Source organism: Strix aluco, chromosome 3 (assembly GCF_031877795.1).
Source record: "Strix aluco isolate bStrAlu1 chromosome 3, bStrAlu1.hap1, whole genome shotgun sequence".
NCBI lineage: Eukaryota > Metazoa > Chordata > Aves > Strigiformes > Strigidae > Strix > Strix aluco.
The window spans coordinates 76,347,505-76,371,257 of NC_133933.1; the positions used below are offsets into that span (position 1 = coordinate 76,347,505).

The following is a 23,753-nucleotide window of genomic DNA, read 5'->3' on the forward strand; positions in this document are numbered from 1 at the left end:
TCCAGCTGCTTCTCATCTTTCTGTCAAGGTCTCCAAGTCTACTTTTTCCTCTTGTGAAAACTGTTTTGTTTCAAGATTGTGCAGATAATTCTGTGATGTTTTACTCCTGAAAATTAGTTGAATTGAATCTGGCTAGTAGGTCATCCATCTGCAACATTCTTTAACAGGTGACTTAGACATTACTTGTAGTCAGTGGCTAATGTTATTCAACAGAATATCCAACCCATGTCTCACAGTCCTATGCTATTATCTTCAAATAGCTCTTCACATTTAATCTATATTTCTACTTTGCGTGATTTCACATCTGCTTGCTTTGCACCTGAGTTTTTGCCTCATGAAGATATTCTGAGGGCAGTATTGTATTTGGGCGGTGCAGTATTGTATCTGACTGTCATGCCTTAGCCAGGCCATGATTCTTTTAAAAACCTATATAAAATGGACTTGTATTTCATCAGTGGTTTTTTTTGCTTGTTTTCTAAGTAACTTTGCTATGAAGATCCTGAAAACCAAGTTAGAATAATTTTCAGGATATAGGGCCTACATGTTGTATCTAATGCATGTTGTATCTCATATTTATTCTCCTTTTTTTTCTGCCCTTCTATCTTCTTGTCTCAACAGGAATAACAGCTTCACCTCTTCCCCAAACTGATAATCTAAATTGCCTATTGGCAAGTAATTTTTCCTCTCTTTTTCCCTTCCATCAAACATCACATGCCTTCCATAATTACTGCATTGTTTTCTGGAAGGGAAATGCTAGAAGGGCTCCTATTTTTTTATTGTATTTTGATGAATATTTGTAAGTGGTATCTGCTCTTATTTCCTCTCTTTTCTTTGTGAGAAACCTGGATAAAGTTATCTTATCTGGCATACCTTAACTCATCACTGGTACAAATTCCTTTGCTCCGTTGTAATTTGTTGGGATGAGGAAAATATCCCACTTGTCCATTTTCTGCAGCACATCCCAGAATACCCATATAAGAGGAAAAAAAAAAATTGCTACTAACTATAGCAGGATGCTGTCTGTCCTGCAGTGGACCACACATCCAGTCAAAGACCTTGCTCTACTGAATGGAATGGTATTTCCCCCAAGTATCTAATTCTGTCAGCCTCACATATGTACTGATGCCTCTGTCAAATCCCCTTTTGTCCCCCTAAGGTGGTCCACTGGTGAGATCCAGTCTTGGAGACACTCAGCTGCTAGAGCAGAAGGAGCAACACAGCCTGATTGCTCACTCTGCCCCTTGTAATGGGTGAACTGTTTCTCAGTTCACTAGTGATTGCTAACATCATTTTTCTGTGTCCCAGCCCAGAGACCTGAGACTTAAACCATTCCTGACTCCTGGCAGCAGGCTCCATGTCTTCTGATCTTGTGAACCCCATATTCCTGTTGTTGTTCAGTACGTTGGTCTATTAAATGTGGTGCAGGTAATGTGCTCCTTTTGTTGAGTCTTTGATTGCAGAGTGCTCTACAGCTGTAGATTTACCTGCTGGCATGCTTTTGATTTCTGTGAACTGGTTGGCTTGTTAATGGTTATTCCTGTTCCTGGATTTGGACGAAATGGATATTTCCAAGAACATATTGTAACAGAAAGCTCCCGGTTAACTCCCAGAAAGCCTCTCACTCCTTGTCTCCTACAACTGTAGGAGAAAGGGAAAAAGCAACAGTGAATGACCGAACTGGACTCGCTGGCCATTCTGTCTCTGTGCTGAGACATGCTCTGTATCTGTTCTCTGGGTGAGGACATCTCCTACCCCACAGACAATTGGAATGTGGAATGCCTTTTTCTGATAATTAAAGTACAGGCCTCTTAATGATTTATAAATATGCTGACCTGTAAATGCAAGTGGATCTTTTCAATCAGTGGGATTTTCAGGCAAATACTTAAGAAGAGTTGATATTTTGGTGTAGGTCATACAATCCTTCCTGTGTTTTGTTTATTTGTGTAAGTTAAGTAGTTAATGTGATACTTGGCAGTTCAGAAAGTAGAAATGGGTTATCAGCACATCACATTACAGGTACCTGAGGAGCATGTGTTTAGGAAAATGAGGAAAGTGTTTTTAGGTGTATGTGCCCCTGTGAAGCTTTATGCCGTATGTATATGGTACTGAACATCAAGAAACCTGAAAGTACAAAATAAATATTTTTCCCCTGTTTAATTATCAGCTTAGATGTTAGTGTGTTAGTCCTCTGACTTACCAAGACTTCTCTTCTATAGAAAATTAAGTGTAAATAACAGGTGTGAAAGTGAAAAGTTGTCACTTGTTTTCACTCAAAACTTGAATGTTAGGTAGAAGTGGAAATCTGTTGGTGTTCTGTTTCTGGAAATAAATTATGCTGAACTTCATGGTATCATTCTTTAAATAATTAATTGTAAACAGTCAGCATTAGAGATTACTTTAGAAAGCTTGTTGCAGTAATAAAAATAATTCAGTATTTGTTTTCAGAGCTTCTAAAGAAATAAAGTGCTAAATTTTACTTAGGCATAAATTGAGCTAATGCATTAAATCTGTTGAACAGCTAAAGGATATTTTCATAGTACACTTTCTGAGGAGGGGTATTTTTTGGGGAAAAATTTTCAAGTTCTTACTGCCTGGATTTTATCTCAAAGGAGGACTGGTGTAGTTAGATCAGCTTTTCTGGGGAGATGGTATTGGTGGGGGACACTACTTTTACAGCTGCAGACTGTATTTGTCTCTTCCCTGCTTATCATGCTGTGTCCCTAATGCACTAGCCCAAGTGCTTAAGATGACTTGCAGTGAACCAGATAGCTGAAGAACAAGTGCCTGCCTTCCACCTTCTCTGGGATGTCTAAGCAATCGTGGCCTAAAGTTCTAGGCTTGTTTCTGTTGTGCTGCCAGCAACACGAAGTGTTGGATTGACAAAGCATCTGTATTTGCAGTATTTTCCATAAGGGAAGAAAAGGTCTTTCTAGATAAAGGGATGGGGTTTTTTTCATTTAAAAAAGAGAGATGGACATACATAGGTTTTGGGATTGGAATTTTTTTTGTATACATAATATGGCTTTTTAAAGCGGGGCTTCAGATTTAGCAATAACTTGTCTTTCCCCATTAAATGTTCTGCGCAGGGTTGTCTCTTGGTTACAATTTAAGGAAAAAAAAGTCCTACTAAAATGAAACTTCAAAGATTATATGAAAAAGTATTCAGAGCTTATCTTGTGGTGTTCAGTGTCTGGATAGCAATGTACGAGAAGGAATAAAATGCTTGTGTTACAGCTGGCTGCCTACTTTGTATATGGTAATGAATTTGTAAGAATGTACTCTGTGATTGTGGACAGCTCTTCAGAAAGACTGTTTTAAATAACTTTGAAGTATTTTCCTGTATTACTATATTTTTGTAATGTACTAGGGAGCAGAAATTTGTCCAGTAAAAGCAAACTTATTCTGGGTTTTAAATTGGTTATTGTCCTAGATTGACCTCTCATTGATCATAATACATAAATTTTAAATGCTTAAATATAAGATACTTCTCATTATTTGGCATTATTTGGTCAACAGGAAGAGAAGGGGAAAAATGAATGCAATACGCATTGTAACACAAAGTATGATCATTCTGGACTATAGTAAAGGATACATTTCTACATAAAATTATTTCATAATAATGTCTGGAAGTTTTTTGATGTTTCTTGTTGATGTAGACAAAACTTTTCTGTTTGCATCCTACTGTGTCTGTGGGGTGTGACTTGTCTCTAAAAAAAACCCTTGTTACTGTTTCCCAGTATCTTCTTCCTGCCTCTAGCAGTTCTTATCTACTCAGATAGCAAGGGTAGGTCAGGCTCATCAGTCTGTGTTCCAAATCATTAACAGGTGATGCATGACCAATTCCTTGCTGGCACTGTAGTTGTATAGCTCATTAAATAGGTGTGCAACACTTGCAAAGTCTTGGGGTGTCTCTGGAGGCTCTGGTGTTTCAGACTAGCAGGTACAGACAGCATCAGTGCTCACAGGCAGCAGCACCCCAGCAGCACTGAGAACAAGACACTTCACCTGAAATAGGCTGAATATAGTGCTCTGACCCAGGGACCCACATCTTAAGTCTAAAATGAAGCTTTGCCAGAGACATAAGGTTGATGTTTGTGTGATGTGTAGTGATGTCTTTTTCTCATAGGTGTCAGTTCCTGTTTCCATGTAAAATTAGAGAGAATGAACCACACACATTTTTCGAGGTACTTTCTGTGGTGCAAAATACATTTGGCACCTAATACTAGTATTAAGGTGAATTACATATTTTTTAGTTAGAAAAGCATTCCATCGTGACTAAATTGCTGGCAGGAGCAGATGACCAAAGTGCAGCTGACCATGCAAGAGTTGGTCAGCTCTCCAAACCATAACATCTGGTCTGAAGTAAAAAATATTTCTCAGCCAGATAGTCAAACTTTCATCTTTCAACCACAATGTTGAACACTGATTGTTGTTGGTATTCCATGTAGTTCAAGACACCAAAGCTAATGCAGCAATGGACTTGCTTAACGTTACCACATAGAATATAACTGAACACTCCAATAATTATTGTCATAAAAAAGGTTATTACTGTTATTGTTACTGGCTTCCTCTGTTGTAGTTCTTCAGACCAAGACACGCATTAATAAGAATCTACTGAAATACTAATTATGTTACTGTTTATATAACGTATGGTTCTGTCTGTACCTCTGGAATGATATGCTAACTGAAGATACAGTAAAGCACAATTTAATTTTTTTCTTACTGCCTCTCAGTTTTCAGAAACTTACTTGAGCAGGAACTATTTATGTTAGCTAGAACTTTAAATATATTCATTTGTTCCAATGTATTTCATTTTATGCATTCATTTCATTGACATGCTGTTGCTTTTGCTTCAGTTAGTACAGACTTTTTATCTATGTACCTATGCTAATACAGTGCATCAGATTCTCAAAGATAAAATCTGACATAGGTATTCCATGACTTTAAAAACACTGAGATTTATAATAGTGTAATTTGATAGAGCTGTTATTTAGGTTGCTGAAGAACATATGGTATGATATGACATTGTTGCATGCATTTTATTTTTATGTTTTCCATAAGACACCCATGTTCTTCATTTAGGCAATGAATGGTGCTTATTGAATTTGTAGATGTTCAGTGCTTTTTTTGTAGGGAGGAAGTGGATGATGAGAATTTAAAGATCTGAATCTGACACTGCATATAGGCTTATTTTTCACTTGGAACTTTCAGTGAGGAGCCCATTGCCAAAACATAATACCCTTGAAAATACTATGATTTATACTTACTGCAGATTATAGTTCTGCATAACCTGAGACTGGAACACTGCCTGAAGTGAGGAAGAACATTATGGCACTCCTATGCACAAAGACAGGAGTCAGGGTCTGTTTTGTGCATGGGATTTGACCTAGCGTTCTGCAAATACTTATTAGAATAACCTGATCATAAGTGTGAGGTTTTTTAATACCCTTAACTACGTTGTCTAGCATCTCTAACCAAAGCTAACGCCTCTTCATGCAAGATACTGAATGTACATTTTAAAAAAATAAAAACCTCTGTTTTCAAAGTGTTTCTGATGTTAACAAAGGAGTTGAACACTGGACTCCATTTAAACAACGAGGAAGCTGACCTTTGGGATCCAGGAGCTGAGACTGTATGTTGGTGACAGAAGGGAGGTGAAAGCTTTGTGGTCAGAAGTTACTACTGACATCACCAAAGACAATGAGGATATAAAAGGTTCAAACCTTGGGTGAGGGACATTGCAGTGATAGTTGTGATTCTTCTAATGGAATTGCATGTGGCTTTGTTGTTGGTTTTTTTTGCAGTGTAATAAAGGAGTTCTTTGAGTCTCTGAACCATGGAGCTCTTTCGCAGTAGGAAAAACTATTTATTTTTTCTAGTGAGAAAAAGTCACAAAATCTACCTGCTGCCTGCAGAGATATTAGCAGATTAAGAACACTTAACAAAACCATGGAAGAGCTCTGTTTTTCCCTCTTTCATTGAATAGTGTCTACCTGTGTTAGAAAAATTGAATTAGAAAAATGTAAATTAAGCTGCTTTTTGTGATTTTTTTTCAAAGTTATTTCCTTGCTATATAAAGATGAGTGTGGCTGTTTATTTTTTTCTTTCCATCTGATACTGTTTCAGAACTTTTTTTTTAAGCTTTCCCTTTTAGTTTTTTTGTCACAGATACCTATGTCTTTATTTCAGACAAAATTTAGAATACAGTGTCTGGACTCTTTAAAAAAAAAAAACAAAAAAAAAAACCAAAACACAAAACCAACAAAAAATCCCAAACAACACAACAAAAAACCCAAGAAAAACCCAACAAAAAAAAGGCAAAACCAAAACAAGTAAAAAAAATCCCAGAAAACAAAGCTTATGATACTGCGTGACCACAATCTTGAATCTGTTTTTTCACTTATGAAAGCTCTTTTTTTGAGCTTTATAACTTGTCTAAACATTTGACTGTAGCCACTTTCTCCAGTCTAGAACATAGACTCTGTCCTTGGTGCCAGGAGAGCGATTCTGGCCTTCTTCATATTTCCTGGCCCTGAGGGCAAGTCAGTGCAATCTTCCTCTTTTTTCTAGCTGAATGCTAATGGAGGACTGGTCTAGGTTCTGTCCTCACAAGAAGGGGGGGGGGGGGGACAGACCCAACCCAACAAGCTCAAAGCAAAATTCCTAAAGTGGAGCTTTTTCCTAAATTCTCTGCTTCTTGATCATTTTTAAGATATACAAAATATATTAATCGGCAGACATTTATTTTTCAGCTATGTTTTATAGCTCTGCTGCCTGTAACATATCTGGGGAATGTGGAGATTTGCTGGAGTTCTTGGTACATAAAATATTGTATTAAAACCACTTATTGCATGAATAGTTTATTCACTGATATATACATATACACACATACTTATCCATAGCTCCATACTGGTGAGAGTACTTCCTAGTTAAAAAAGATGACCTACATGTTGTCATGCAATTGAAACATCCCATAGAATGTGTGTGGTTACTTTAAAATTTTCACTGAAAGTTAGGCAACTCTGCTTCTTTCACAGCCTGCTCAGGCTGCTTAGCTCCTGGGGCTCCCCAGACTGTTGGCTGCCCTGCCACCTGCTTTTCTGTTCAGCTGACTTATTAGCTGGAAAGTGGGTGAGCTTATGTAGTAAGGGACCTCAGACCTTAGGACATCACATACACAGGACGCCTACTAGATAAGCTGTCAAAACCAAAATTGTATCTGGGCAACCATCGGGCCTAAACTAAAACAACCAGTGTTTGCATTTTAGATGTTTCTGAACTGAAATATTTAAGAATAATTAGCATTTGGAAAGGAGGAATTTGAGATTTGGATTTTGTTCCAATTTAATTTCATGTTGTAATGTATACTCTGCGTGTGTTTTTCTCTGACAGAAAACCTCTGTTCAGATTTCTTTAGGCTATGCTTTTATTTCTTTTAAATAAATGTTTTGTTTTTCAGTGTGTTGAATGTGCTTTTTCCCAGTGGTGTTTACAGAAACAACATGCATATAATGGCAAAACTTTCATCACGAAAATTATAGGTTAAAAAGTATAGAAAAACTATTCTACATGATATATAGAACTGTCATGACTAATACGGCATTTATGCAGTCACATTCATAGTGATATTTAGTGTCTTATCCCTACCGTGAAAACATGGCAGATTGTCAAAGTAACTTTCAGAGTGCCTAGGTGTTTTTTCTTATGATTTAATAGATAACCAGAATGCCTCTTCTCTAATATAATATTATTTCATGTTTGTAGGTAATATATGCTTTGAACACTAAAAATGATGAACATGAAGCTGCTATCCAAGCCCTTAAGGATGCTCATGAAGAAGAAATTCAACAAATTCTTGCAGAGACCAGAGAGAAGATCTTGCAGTATAAAAGTAAAGTTGCAGAAGAAATGGATCTGAAGAGAAAGATCCAGGTTTTAGAAGAGTCACTGGAAGATCATAAAAAGATGAAACATCAGGCTTTGACAGAATTTGAAGCTTATAAAGATAGAGTTGAAGATATGCAGCTTTGTGCAGAAGCTCAGCATGTCCAACGTGTAGTGACCATGTCAAGAGAAGTAGAAGAGATCAGAAAGAAATTTGAGGAGAGGCTACGAAGTTTCATACAGTTGCAAGTGCAGTATGAGAAGGACAAACGTACAGCTCTGGAAGACTTGAGAGCTGCCCACAGGCTTGAGATTCAAGAACTTCTGAAGACTCAACAGAGTCAGAATGCTACTTTAAGTAAGGGACAAGAAAAACTAGAGGAATTGCATAGACTGGAGCTGGAAGACTTGAACAGTAAGGTTGAAGAGTTAAGGCTGGAAAGAAAAAAACTCATTGAGGACTATGAAGGTAAACTCAGCAAAGCACAGTCCTTCTATGAACATGAACTTGATTCTTTGAAAAGATCTCAGCTTTTTACAGCAGAAAGTCTACATGCTTGCAAAGAAAAAGAAGTGGAGCTAAGGAAAGAATTTCAAAACCAGGAAAGTATGTTACGGAAGAATCTGGGAAAGCTTAAAACTGAATTGCAAATGGTCCAGGATGAAGCTGCCAGTCTAAGGGAAAAATGCCAAAAACTTCAGGTGGCTCTTGGTACAGCAGAAAACAATGTTCAGGTGAGGCCTATGTTATCTTGTTCCCAAGACTGTGAATTTTCTTTTCCTATTTATGCTGTCTTTCTATAAGGCTTGGTAGGTTGAGGTGGTTGGAACATGTAAACTTAATTTTCTGTCACTTGTACTTGACTGTCATTTACCTCTAAATTTAAAAAATTTATTTTAAAATCAATTTAATGTGCTTAATTTCCCCAGAGTGAATTAATAGTACTTTATATTCCAGTAGAATCTAGAAACCCCTACCCAGGGGAAAGTTTTGGTCTTTTCCCTTTCAGCTGTTCTTGAATAGAACTTGGTTGTGCTAGTCATACTACTCAGTGTAGTATTCTCAATAGAATACTCAAAACTGTTACCACTTAAAGAGCAGAAAAAAAACCCCAAACCAAACCGTGTTCCCTTCCTCAGAAAGGAAGGGGAAAAAAAGGGGGGGAGGAAAAAAAACGGGGCGAGGAAAGGGATTTAGAGAGGGAAGGAGGATGTTGGTGTCTAGTACCATTTGAGATGTTATGCTGACAAACTGAAATCGTTGCTGGAAAAATTGAGAACCAACTTATCTAGACTACAGTTTCTTGCAGAAATGTATTTGGCAGGAATGTCATACCACTGACACTATAAATACACTGTATTTATACATGTTATTTATGTCTTGTATTCAGTGCAGTCTTGCTTGTAGAGATCATTAGTGACTACCTTGCCTAAACATGTTGGGTGTTAGGAAAAGTAGGTTTGTAGGAGGTAAGAAAAAAAAGACGACTTTCTAAATGTCTTATTGTAACATCTTCAGTGATGTTTTCGCAAGCAGTAACTGAAACACTGCACACATTTTCAGTATGTACTGGTTTTGGCTGGGATAGAGTTAATTTTCTTTGTAGTAGCTAGCATGGGGCTATGTTTTGGATTTGTGCTGGAAACAGTGTTGATAATTCAGGGATGTTTTCATTATTGCTGAGCAGTGCTTACACAGAGTCAAGGCCTTTTCTGCCTCTCACCCCACCCCACCAGCGAGGAGGCTGGGGGTGCACAAGGAGTTTGGAGTGGACACAGCTGGGACAGCTGACCCCAACTGACCAGAGCGATATTCTGTACCATGTGATGTCATGCGCAGCATATAAAGCTGGGAGAAGAAGGAAGGGGGAATATTTGGAGTTATGGTGTTTGTCTTTCCAAGTAACCATTATGAGTGATGAAGCCCTGCTTTCCTGGAGATAACTAAACACCTGTCTGCCAATGGGAAGGAGTGAATGAATTCCTTGTTTTGTTTTGCTTGTGTGTGTGGCTTTTTACCTAATAAACTGTCTCTCAACCCCTGAGTTTTCTCACTTCTACCCTCCTGATTCTCTCCCCCATCCCACTGGGGGAGAGTGAGTGAGCAAGCAGCTGTGTGGTGCTTAGCTGCTTACCAGGTTAAACAACAACACAGTGTTATTAAGAAACTAAAGTTTCTTGTCCCTAAAGAAGGACAAAGACAGCTCAAAAATACTGAATTTTTTTGGTCAGCAAAAAATAGGACTGGGTATGCTGGGCTTGAAGGGAAAGATTCTGTGAAATTCTGCTTGGTTTTTGGTAGCTGTGCTGAGGCCTGAAGAACAGTAATTTCTGTGGGTAAGTGTGAGTATCTTGTCTTTTGCATTTGTAGTTACTCTCAAGTTTCAAAGCCAGAAGTACCTTAAAAGTGATGGTCATAGTGATTTTGGAAGCATCATTGAGTAGAGCTGAGATGGATCATGAGCTTTTCCCATTTACAGTCTAATTCCAGCCCATCTTTTGGAGTATTCTTCCTTGTGTAAAGGCTACAGGGTGTAGTGAAAGAAGACTGCTACCTTTATCAGATATTAAATATGGAATACCTTTTTCCAGTTTCCCAAGGGGCCTTCTAAAAGTTAATTTCCAACTTGGTTCAGTTAACGAACCAGAACTCTTGCCTTTCAATTGACTACATCAAGGAGGTGGGTTTCTGGCAAGCTGCAGCGAAGAGGAAACTCACTGTATATTGATTATTCCTTCAATAAAGGAGTTCCTCTTGGTTCCAAACAAGAGGAAGAGTCTAGTACAGTGTTCACAGCAGATTTTAAAGTCAGGTTGTACTCTGATCATCGTGGATGACGTGATCAAATGCCTAATCTCATCACTTCTGGTGTCCATGTCTCATTACATGTCCTGTCCAGTGTTTTCCCCAGTTCTGTGTCCTGCTTTAGTTCTGAAATGACCCTTTACTATTCCAGTGACTTGACTGATGAGAAATTTAGACTTCTTTTAAAAACAGGAAAAGATTTCCTTCTTCTTCCTGCGTGGCTGAGAACACATCATCATCACCACACTACCCAAGATGTGCTGTTGTGAATCAGTACATCAGACTTAAAACATACTAAAAGTTTAACTAATTGCCTAGTTCTCATATAATGTATATCCATGTGCAGCTTAATATGTGTCAGTACTAAACACTCACAGTTTCAATGAAAGTGTAAACTACTGTGAACATACAACGCATTCTTTAATGTGAAGAACTCTCAGGTATCAGAAACCAGGTTTCTCAAGTTGGCCCCCAAATTCTTTGGACCATTTTACTGTTTTTATTTTTCATATACCTCTTTAACTATTGTCACATCTCTCTTATGTGTTCTTGTCATATCCAGTATCTTGTAATGCTTCAACAGTATTTTTTGAAAAACATATAATACAAAATGAACATGGCAGTAATATTACAAGATTTCAGCTTTTGTACGAATAAAACTTATTTGCTGAAAGGCCTTCTCTGTGCCTTTTAACCTAATGCTCATTTAAATTTACATGATTGTATATCATAACAGGCATTATACTATGCTTCCTCTAGGTTCTTCAAAAACAGCTAGATGATGTGAAGGAGGAGGAGATGTCCTTGTTAAGCAAACACAAAGAAGTGGAAAGTGAGCTAGCAGCTGCTAGAGAGCGCTTACAGCAGCAGGCCACTGATCTTGTTCTCAAAGCCAGTATGTATGTCAGTAACTTAATCTGGAAATGAACTTCATCTTTTTATTCTAATCTTTCCTTTTTCTGTTAACCTTGTGCAGGTTTAGAGTGCCTGAAGACCGTTCAATGCTATCCATAGAAATTTCTGACAAGTTTGGGGTTTTTTTTAACTGTTTTGATATCGTATGCATTGTACTTAAGAATCTCTTTTTGTGTTTTTATTTGTCCGAATGTTCTGCTTTGTATGGGGTATATGTATCTCCCAGGCCTTGGAATTTCTTGCCTTAACTACACTTGTACTGAAAGCTTCTGTTGTGTATCTGTTCTACACATAGTCACTGAGACATGTTTCCTCTTCCTCTGTCCTTTTTCAGTTGCCTTGTCTTTTTGCTGAGACTGTGGTACTTCGCTTTACACCTACTGTCAGAAGACTCACAGTTTATCAGATAATAAATATTTTAGGGTTTTCCTTAATAGCTGTTTTCTTCAGTTCTCTGTGCTTGTTGGCATATGGAAGGGCACAGAAAATGGCTTAAGACTTGGTTGTACACATGTGGGTTTTCCCTCATTGACTTTATCTCTTTGGTAAATTGCTTAGTGGTAGGGCCTGGCCCCAAGTACTTGAACTTGGTTAACTATACTATAGGTAGGATTGTAGGCTTTGAAATAAGGCCCTGGCTTATCTTTGGCCTTGTTCAACTAGACCAATTATAGAAATATCTGATTTATTATCCACACAAATTAGCACAAGCCCAGGACCCTTCCCAAAAGTCAGTTTGGGTAAGGTCACCTTATTTTGAAGGCTGGGATGTTGCCGGACTGTGCCAGTCAGCCTTAGGGACAGACAGTACTTCACAGCCTTAACTTACTAATACTGTAATAGTTTACTATTACTGTAATAGCTTACAACTAACTGGCTATATGTGGCCTTGCCCTCAAACTGGATGTGTGAATGTGGCCTGTATCAAGGCTTTATTTCTGTTCTTCAAATAATGAAGCAGTTCCTACAGATGGACTGATGAGTGTGTCTGCTGCCTAGGAGTGCATTGTGCCTAGGACAAGTGGCATATATGAGCTGGCTAAGGTAAGGGCTAGAAATAGTCTGACTATATGTTTGGACAGTCTAGAAGCCAGCAGGGAGCCAAGACTGCAAGGTCCTACTGGATGTAAACAGCTAAAAGGAATGGGCTTGCTGCTAAGAGGATCTCAAATAGGAATCTGACCTTCTCAAAAGTGATTTGTGAGGCACTCAGAAAAATTAATGACTTGAGACTGTTGGGGGGAAAAAACCCCTGTTCTCATACACTCTTTGGCCATTCCTGTTTCTTTCCCTGGGCAGAAGCATGGGAGGGATTCAGCAGGCAGCTCCAGATCTAGTGGAAATAAACTTAAATATCCAGGCTGGTTTTGTGCATTACTGAGGACACGGAGGGAGTTGGCTAGCCTCTGAGTCCAGCACTGGTCTCTGGCACCAAGGCTTTTAGCTGTACCAGAAATTCCAGTGTGTCCGTGCTGTTGCTGAGCTGAGTGGCACTGTTGGTAGTACATCTTTGCTTCACAGCATGTTGCTGTGCAACAAGAACCAGGAGGCCTTTTTACAGTGGTGCCACCAAGCCATTACCATGTCACATAAATGGTTACCAGCCTGTTTGGAAATGATTTCTGACACTGGCCCACTGCCATCTCCTCTGATTTTTCAGCTCCAATTTGGAAGTCAAAAATCCTGCCTCAAAGAAACTAAATTCTCATACTTAATTACAATACAAAACATTTACTACTTGTGTTACAATTTGAGAACACTATTATAAGAAATTAATATATTCTTCTTCTATTTATCCTGAGATTCCAAGCTTGAAAGGAAACTGCTGCATTTCATACCTTCTGAGTAGAGCATGGGGAATGGGAAACACGTATTGTGTTGGTATTATCAGTGTGCGTGTGTGCTTACTGTAAAATATGTGTGTGCATAATACTTCCTGACAAAGTTCTTTTATAATTATTCTTTCTGTTACATTCTAAAATCTGAGTTTGCAAACACATTTCTTAAATGGCTGAACTTTTGAAACAAGGTGGTTTTTGAAATGTTACAGAAGTTAAGCGTACCCATTTTCTTAAGTTTTTCTTGGTTTTAGTTTTATCAAACAAAAACACCAAAATGATTCTTAGAATTCTTCAGGGCTTAGTACAATTAGAGGTGTGCATTGTTTATGAAAAAACTACTAATTTTGAAGCATTTCTAATCTCCACCTTCCATTATGTATCCCACTGTCATTTCCTTCACATCGGTGTCCACAGAAAACAAAGGCTAAAACAGTTTCCTTTTTGACGTGTGTCTTGCTTTAACCACAGATGGAAATTAATTGGGAGGCTCAGTGGTTTTGTCTTGTGAGAAAGTGACACACAGTCCACTTTCTTAGCTCTTTCTTAGTAACTTAAATTTAAAAGCAATACTCTGTGGCTAGAACTCAACTAATCTGTCATTTTTGAATATGATCATAAAATGAGGGGGTGAAAAAAATCTCTCCTAGAAGCTGTGACTATAAAAATAATACATTTATTCTGAGTAAATGATACAGTGTCTTATCTGGATGCTTTCTTTAAGTGAAACTGTTAAGGATCTCTGTATAATTCTTCAAAGTCTGTTTAGTTACCACTTCATTTTATTATATGCTAATTTTTAAAAGGCATATTTCAAATGTGTCTAGGTCATGCAATTTATGAAAGGGATAATAGGGTGTTTCTGTCAGAAGAACCCATTCTAACATGGAATGTCAGCTTAGGTGTGACTTCATGATGCTTCTACGGAGGAATTAAAATAATGGGAGAATATCCCCTCTCTTGTCTTTCAGTTGAACAAACATAGGAGCATCCTCTCAGTTGTTCAACTGAACAAACCCAGGAACATTCTCTTTTCCAAAATAGTCTTTTATCCCATCCTAAGCCTCTCCCAGAATAACTGGAGTTTCACTGCTTTAGTCAGTTACCTAGTAGTAGTATTTTCAGTAATACAGATAAAAATTAAGAATGAGGACAAAAATTTCTGAAGTCAAATTTTTCCCACTGGTGATATGAAGGACAGATGATTATATTGTCTAGCTTTGTAGATATTTTTTTTTTTTAAATAAATACAAAAAAACCTAAAAGCAAACCTCTAACCTGCAGGGATTTAGATCATGCTTTACTGTAGAGAGAATGAGTTCTGTTACATCTTTTAATCATATCCCTATAGCAAAATAAACAAAATGTATTTCCATAAGTTTTACATAGCTTTAGCTGCTATACCTAGCATGCTGGCTAAATCATGAGTTTGATAAAACAGTAACGTCTTTACCATTAGACATCAATGTTATGCTTTCTGTTGTGTAGCTTATCATGGGGTAAAAAGGTGCGGTTTTAGGTGGGGTAAGTTCAAGATAGACTGTCTGTGTCTATACCGTTGCCTACCTCTGCTTTCTCTTGGAGTCAATATGCAACTTTGAACCAGGAAAATTTTAAACCTAAAGGAGCCCCAGCACCAAGTGCTCTACTGTTGTTGGACATCTTACAATAAAACTAAAAAAAGGTGAAGTGGAGGGGACAGTAAGCATTGCAGTGAAGATAATGGAGATCTATGTGAAAGCTTCCACTAGAGTTATACTGGAAATCACTGAAGTATGAATATGTACTTCAATTACATGAAACCACTGCTGTGAGGTTTTGAAGAGCTGTTTTGTTTTTAGGTCACATTGGAATGCTTCAAGCTACTCAAATGACTCAAGAAGTTACAATCAGAGATTTGGAATCAGAAAAGTCTAGATTAAAAGAAAAACTATCCCAACTGGAAGAGGAAAGAAACTTACTGCAAAGCAAAACACAGAGTCTGGATGAGCGACAAAGGCAGCAAATTCTGGCCTTGGAGAAGGTTAAACAGCTTATTGGCTTTAGTTGAATAAAAACAAAAGACCTAGAATTCTCAGGAAAAAACTATTATGTTGTAATTTTTGTTTGATATGACTGGACTTGAACCAGTAGTAGTATGTTCCAAGTACATCTCATGTAGGAATGTAGAATGACTAATGTAGAGTGTGAAGTGAGAGTAGAGGGAAGTCAGATGTTGTTCAGACTGCTTTGGACATCTTTTAAAAATTTTATTTAATTTATGACCTCATGTGTAGATGCCTAGTATCGAAAGTGTCTCAGTAAGGAGAAATGTGAAATGGTTTAAGAACAACTTAAAAAGCCATTCTCTGAAAATGTGCTGAACATATTTGAAAATATGGAACTGAAATTTTCTATAGGCTTGATACCTGATTGCTGTTTGCCCAGATTAAATAGAGAAAAAAAAATAGATTTTTAAGAAGGACAATGTATCTCTGCTTTGCACAGATACATTGAAACTACCTTTTTGGTTAGTGAATGATTTAGTCAGTGCTTAGTGTTTGTTCAGTTTGTTTTATATGGAAATTAATTTTTGTAAATTTATGTTATCAGTAACATTTTTGTATTTTTTTATTCCATTCAGATTTTTATTCCGTTCAGATTTTTTTTACCATTTAATAGAAATTTTTTTATTTTTCCTTTTTGTAGAAAGTAAATGAAGCAAGGGAAACACAACGTGAATATTATGAGAAGGAGCTGGTAAAATTGCAAGCAAGATTGGAAGGAGAGGCTGCACAGTTAAAGGAGGCTCATTCCAAGACCTTAGAAGAATTGGCATGGAAACACCATACTGCAATTGAGGCTGTGCACAGTAATGCTAATAAGGATAAGAAAAAACTGCAGATGGTAGGTTTGTGTTTTCTTAATAATCAAACATATTCATTACAAAAAGCAAATGGTTTGGTTTGAACCTTGTACTGAATGGCTTTGTTTTATGGCAAGTTTTTTGGAGGTACCTTCAGATCTGCTGGGCCTCTCTGAAGAAACTGCTCAGACTTTATTAAAATAACATATATCTTGCCAAAAAAAAAAAAAAAAAGGCAATTGTACTGTTTTTCTGCATACAGAAGATAAATTCTCAACTTACACAACTTCCTGAGTGTAGTAGGTGTGTTTTCCGAGGTTTTGTGATCCATATCCAGAAATGTTGGTATATCGCTCAAAATCAGTTCTTCTGACAGAGGTAAAAGATTGTTACTCTAATATTTAAAATTTTCATAAACAGTCCAGAAGTACAAAAAGTTGCTATATTAGTACTTGTCTTCTGAGTATACATACAGTCAACAACAGCTGTTCCTAATTTACATCATAAAATCATGCTCACTGTACATTGACTATTCATTTACCTTTGACTGGAATCCTGAAACTGAAAGGCTTTTTTGTTTCACAAAATTGTCCTTTTCTTTGTTGGGATAAATGAGAGGACCAATTCTGAATTACTATTTCCTAATCTGATTGTATGTACATATATAAACAAATTTTGCCTTATACAGTAAATATGGGATAAATATTAATTGTTTAAGGCTTTGTTATGCTCCTCTGGTGTGTTCACAGGAAATATACCAAGAAATACAGTTGTAGTTAGTGATGTGCATCTTAGAGTGATTTTTTTTTTTTTTTTGGTAGATTATTTTACTAGTGTGTTGGTTTTTAGTTTTATTTTGAATAAATCCCAAAGATTTTTTTGTCACATCTCCCAGTAATGGAAGTAGTTCTTTGAGACATACATGCATCCTATCTTTCAGGTTTACTTTCTTTGTAACTTTAAACATGCCTGTTATTAAAACAATGTCTCTTAAGGGTTTCTGGGAATATTTTTCGTTTACTTTAGTAAGGTGTGGGGTTCTTTCTGTTTTTTGTCTGTTATTAAAATAATGTAGAGAATAAAACAAAGGGTATCATAAAACATTTGTTCTTAAATCAGTTAAAATAGAGAACATCTCTACAAATATGAGAAATATGAAACTTGATTTTAGCAAGGTAAAATTAATTATGAAAAGACATCAGGTCAAGATCTCAGTAAATCTTAATCAGTGTGCTGTCTCCTCTGTCAAACCTGTATGCTAAGCACATGTGTTGTTTGAGTAATTCAAGGAAGAAACAGTCAGTCTCAAATGTGGAGAAGAGTTGAGTTTAGTATGAGGAAGAAGCATGGTACAAGGAGCCTTGGGATAGAGGACATGAGGATTTATTGGGGCTGGAAGACTGGGAAAGGCATCTTGGGTTTGGAAAGCTTTGAAAAAAATGGAACAGAAGAGAATTCTAAAGAATGAGAATAGGACTCAAGAAATAGCTTAAATATATCTCTTTGCTTCAATTCTTCTATCTATAAAATGAGCTGTAAAAATGGCATCAGTTCATAGGAGGATTATGAAAATAGAGCTACTAATAATTTTGCAGTACTGCACAGCTGTACTGACAAGTATCATGAAAGAACTAATTACTCAGTTATCAGAATAGGGTCTGAATAGCACTAGTGAAATTCTGCAGCCAGCAGATTTCACAGCGTGAACAAGAAAATTTGAGCAAGTCTCATTTAGCAAGGATTGTTTGTCCCACGTGGTGATTGATCTGGGCCTGGGGAAGAAAACATGCCCTTGTTGAGTTACGCTATATAGCAATGTGTATGGAAAGTGTAACCCTTTGTTTTGTCGCTCTGTCCACCATGAACAGAGAGATTGTGCAAGCAGTTTGCACACTAATTATTTATTGCCTATTGCACACCCTAATGGAGTGCTCTAACTAACAAGCTACAAAGCTGAATGTGCTTCCCACCCCCAGCAAAGCACTCGCGGAGTCTCTGGTGGTGGATGAGGAAGGGTTGGCCTCCAGTTGCTTCTTGGAATGAGCTGCATGTGACACTGAGTTGCTGTCTTGCAGCTCCCCAGTTTTCCTTAGAGTTTTATAACTTTTTATGAGTCTTTTTCCTCTTGAATTCTTGAGCTCTTAACTGTCCCTGTCTCCACAATCTTACCAATGCCTGCAGTTGTACTTCTTGTTTTGTGCATGGCTCTGGTCTATGTATTTCCATAGCTGTTTCTGAGATATTACTGATTTTTCAGAAGTCTGAGCCCAGGGCTAGGCAGGGGCATTGAATCAATGCTAAGCCTTGCATTACAGCTGAACTCCTAGGAAGGAATTAATAAAGGAGCCTCTGTAGCTGCATAGAAAACCTTGAAGTCTTGTATTATGTGGCTCTGGAGCACCTTACTTGGCAACCTTAATTTTCTTCAAGAAGACTTTGTGGTACAATGAATTATATAGTATATTCCACTGAAATATATAATAAAACTCTTAAATTTAACATGTTTCATGTTAAGTATTTTGTGACAAATTGTTCTGTAAATATATTCTGAATATTAATGAAGCTGAAGCGTAAATTTATAGTTTTCCTTAAAAAAATAAAAAAGTTTGTAAGAAATACCTGTACAGCATAGGCTCATGTGAGGGAAATATAATTCATCCAACAGAGTTATTTTCAGAATTTGACTTTTACTCCACAGAGATTGAATTATACTACCAGAGGTGTTATTTGATTCTTTCAGTATAGTTGAACTTCAAGACTAATTGTTGATTTCTTTTGTTTCTACATAAATTTTATAGATAAGACGTGTGGCTTTTTTTCATTCATTGTAACAGCCTGAAAAACTTCCCAAAACTCAGTTTGGATTTTAAGATTCACTGTTTTATGTGGGGATTATGTGTAGGAGATAAATGGGTAAAGGCTGAAGGGTAATCATATTATCAGTGTAATTTTATAAAAAGTGAAAACTTCTGCATTCTGTCAACTCAGATTGAAAAACTGTGAAAATAGATACAGTTTTAATGATTTTGATAACTAAGTGCAAAGTGAAACTACTAATTGAGAAGAAAGTCCTGTTTGTCTTTATTTTGTGATTAATCATGTTAGATTAGAAATCTATCAAGGATATTAGATCAGAAAACTAACTGAAAAAATAAGACATGCATTGTAAAAGGCAATAAACGTTCCTGTGTTAACGCTTCAAGGAAAGGACAATTCTTGATTGAGATCGGGGATACTTATGCTAGGTGAAATAATTTTCGTGTAGTACACCTGTACTTTGCGGTGACTGTATGGCAAGTATTTAATATTTTTCCATCTTTCTTATTTCCGAAGGAGTTGGAGCAGCAGTTTGAGAAGGAGAAATTGCATTTGGAGGATGATAAGAATCAGCTCCGACAGCAGCTGGAAAACCTGAAGGAAGAGCTGACAACAAAACTGACTTCTGCCAATCAGGAGGCAAGGGTTAATTTAATTGTATCAGCTAATGCTCCTGTGCACTAGACCATATTTCATCAATAACGATCTTGTGCTTAGAGTCCAATACAGAGCTAGGACTACACTGTTCAATCTGTTTAGTGCCTTATTTCTGTTTAAACTGGAGTATTCTTCAAACATTATAAGTTACTTGACTATTTCTGAGTAATAATTTTATTGTCCTTTACAAAATTAACAAAGCAAAAGAGATTGAGGTGCAAAACAGTTGGCATAAACAGTCTTTCTTGTTCTTACTCTGCTTATCTTCTCGTTAGGTACACAGACCTCTCCACAAAATGTGTCAGGAGACAGAGGGAAAATTAACTGTATTTGAGTTGATATTTGGTTACAATTAATGTATTGTAAGTTCTGGCCAGCTTCCTGACTTGCACATGATCTTCATATATTTCCATCAAAAGATGACACAAAATACTTACAAGACCCAAATTATTTGCTATGTTTTGATATGTGCAATCAATGTTAAATGTATCACATCTCAAAACAGTTTTAATTTTTTGAGTTTGAAATTGCCATCTTTTTGTAATATAATATTTTAAAACTAAAATGATATTCTACTGATAGCAAAACCATCAATCCATTCTTGTCTGGAACGTTTGACTTCTTTCAAGAAAATAATTCATCAGCTTCATTGTTCAACAGGCTGTACACGCAATTTCAGTGTGTCCTTTAAGACATACTTAAGTATGAATTAAAGTACTTTTTTTGCAGTGGTACTTTTTATTCCTGTTTTCTATAGGTGGCAGGTGTTTGTCTGTTTCTGGTGGCTTGCAAATTGTACAAATGTTAAACTTGCTTTAGAACAAAACTGCTTGTTTTTAATAAATGGGAAAGTTTACCTTTCTAAAAGTCTATATTAAATTCTTCTTATTATATTAAAATGCTTCAAACATAGATTTGATATTTTTTTACTTGTAGAAATTCTTTAGTTGAATCTTTGATTTTATAATATTACTGGAATTTCATTTTTAATACAGAAACATTAATATTAAAGGAGAACAAGCTGTGCAAATAAAAATTTGTCTAGATAGGAATTAGAAAACACTGGAAGAAAATGAAACCAAGATGATTTGGCTGCCATTAGTAATAATTATGGACATTAGAACCTTTTTGTATGTCATAGGTGTGTCGCCTGCAAGACCTAGTACGAAAAAGTGAACAAGGCCTTGGTACTGCAGAAGGACATATCTCCAGTCTTCAGGAAGCTCAGGAAATACTCCAGAAGGAACTAGAATTAACTAGAGCAAGACTGCGAGAGACCACAGATTCACTGTATAGTGTTGAGGTAACCATAAAGTTGGAGAATAAATTGTGCAAAGTACAGTCATGGTGATTTTGGTCTTGTTTTTAAAATGGCAAGAAGTATTATAGTGTATACGTTATTGAAAGAGCTTCATATGGATTCATTAAAAGAGAGAGTTCTCTTTTTATTTCAAGCAGAGAGAAAAAAACAGGAAAACTAGGATGGGCTGGGTTATTGTTTTGGGTTTTTTTGTTTTGTTTCATTGGATGTTTTGGGGTGTGTTTTTTTGTTGTTTTCAGAACACTTTTAGTATTTAATGGGTATTGCTGCAACCACATATTTCTGTGGTTAATATAAATTGTAGCAGCCAGAGTAGGTCCATACAAAATATATCCAGAGTTGGATTTTTCAGCGGCTTAACAGAATTTCATGAGAATGTAAAAAGGATATGTTACACCAGTGCTATTCCAAACAGTTTTGTGTCTTGGTGCAAAACAAGATCCAGAGCTTACTCTAGAATTCACTGAAACCTTTAAAATTATTCTTTTTAATGCATGCATACAATGCTTTCCTCAAATAATGGGCACAGTCTTCATTTCAGGCTCAAAGTTAGAACTTCAGAAGATGCTTGAGAACAGTTTAAAGATATATACTATGTTATCTTGAAAGATAGCAGACTATGTGACCACTTTATACAACTGAAGCAATTAATTTGTCTAAGCATAAATATATTGCCATTTTACTTGGTTTAGATGGAAGTGGAACTGTCAATTAATCTGTTAATAGTTCATTGACTTTAATACCAAGTGTAACCTTTCACTTTTCTTTACTTGGTAAGCAATGTCCATTTACAAGGTCACAGCTATATTTGAAGTAGAGCAGCAAATATTAAAAAAAAAAAAGAAATTCCATGAATCTGTTTTCATACTTTTTTTTTAACAAAACCAGCCTGAAACAGGATATTGGTTTGTTTTTTTTAAATTTTTCAGCTATAGTCATTAGATGTGCACCCTATCATAGTTTACAACTTCCTCTGTTTTTTTAATAATTTCTTTAAGTGTCCTCATGAACTACTGCATTTGTCTCTCTTCATCTATTATAACATTTAAATATTCATATATAACAGGTTATGGGGAATAACATTTATCTTAACAGATCTCTGTAGGATTTTTTCATTTATCTATTTTAAAAAATTCTTACTTCAAAAAGTCTTAATTAAATTTAGATGGCCATGTTTGCTTCTCATGAATGAAGCAAGCACTGCTGAAAAACATTCATGTAAGTATGATTTCTAGGTAGTACCTAATACTATTCTAGTATGGTAAAATTTGAACAGAAATTGATAGGAATTTTAAAGTGTTGGGGTTTTTTTCCCCTCTGTTCAGTCTGTCAGACTGTTTCTAGCAGGTTTGTCCAGAAACAGAAAGAAGATCCATATATTTTGTATCAAATCCAGATAGCTCAAGCTTTGAAATTCAAATACTGAATATTTGCTGCTTTAAAAAAAAAAAAAATCCAAAACATGCTTGAAAAGGGCCTAAGCAACCTGCTCTAATTCTGAAGTTAGTCCTGCAGTGAACAGGACTCGATGACCTTTTGAGTTTCCTTCCAACATAAATTATCCTGTGATTCAATGTATTTGAAAAGATTATTTCCAGAATGACTTAGTGGAAAAGTGCTTTTTATAGGAATGCAGAATTCTGTTCCACTGGTAAGAAATATCAGCAGATGTATAGGCGTTAATTGTGTGTAATTAGGAATTGCACACTGAAAAAGTTACAGTTCAAGTTTTATGAGCCAATTGTAGCTAACATTTTTATAATAAATACACTTGTTTAAGGTTTGAAATACTTTTTTGCTGCTGATCAGTCTCTATTGTGAAGTTTGTGTTTGCAGGGAGAACTAGATCAGGAGAGACAACAGCACGAGGCAATGATTGCTGCCATGAGAGAAGAAGAAAAATTCAAAGTTGACAAAATGGCTCGTGACTTGGAAATAAAATGGACAGAAAATCTTCGGCAAGTATTAATTTTTTTCTTTTATTTTTTAATAAGAAATGAAGTATGTGTTATATGCCAATGTAATAGCAAATGAAATGTAAAGCAAATGTTTCTGTTATTATCCAAGATTTTCCAATTACTACTGAGTTCCCAATTCTTTTTCACTCTGCACAAAGTCCACTGCATTTTAGTTATTTGACCTTTGCTTTTAGACAGGAATGTAATAAGCTTCGTGAAGAGCTGAGGCTGCAGCATGAAGAGGATAAGAAGGCAGCCATGACTCAGCTGTTGCAGCTGAAAGAACGTGAAAAAAATGCAGCAAGGGATGGATGGCAAAAAAAAGTTGAAGATCTTTTAGACCAGGTAACTATAGTCTCTTTGAGAATTGGAAGACCATTACAATTTAGTTGCTGGTGATTTATTACTGATTAACTGCATGAAATTGTGACATCTGTCTTTGAAATGAAATTTGTTAGGCACAATGCTTTTTAAACCTAATCATTATCAAACTTTTAAAGTAATATATAAAGATGCCTTAAAATTATATGAATGTCCTTCTTTACACTAAATGTGAATAAAATTTTTTACAGTTTTGGGGGGGAAGTGGAAGGGTGTTGGCAGTCTCACCTCTTCACTGTAAGATTTTTTGGTTCTGTCTCTGCTCACCTATTCTGTTATAAATATTTACTAATGCTAATTGTTTGGAGTTGGAGGTATCCCCTATCTTTAC

General features: G+C 36.3%; 1 protein-coding gene across 11 annotated transcripts in view; it reads left to right on the plus strand.

Moving 5' to 3' along the window:
- Nucleotides 1–23,753, plus strand: part of FAM184A (family with sequence similarity 184 member A) — a 77,643-nt gene that overhangs the window by 19,263 nt on the left and 34,627 nt on the right. For all 11 annotated transcript variants that reach the window (XM_074819239.1, XM_074819241.1, XM_074819246.1 and 8 more), the window contains exons 2-9: nucleotides 7,765–8,619; nucleotides 11,450–11,585; nucleotides 15,285–15,466; nucleotides 16,132–16,329; nucleotides 19,622–19,744; nucleotides 20,904–21,065; nucleotides 22,920–23,045; nucleotides 23,240–23,386. In XM_074819239.1, the coding sequence (XP_074675340.1) occupies nucleotides 7,765–8,619; nucleotides 11,450–11,585; nucleotides 15,285–15,466; nucleotides 16,132–16,329; nucleotides 19,622–19,744; nucleotides 20,904–21,065; nucleotides 22,920–23,045; nucleotides 23,240–23,386 (1,929 nt within the window). The remainder of the gene's footprint in view (nucleotides 1–7,764; nucleotides 8,620–11,449; nucleotides 11,586–15,284; nucleotides 15,467–16,131; nucleotides 16,330–19,621; nucleotides 19,745–20,903; nucleotides 21,066–22,919; nucleotides 23,046–23,239; nucleotides 23,387–23,753) is intronic.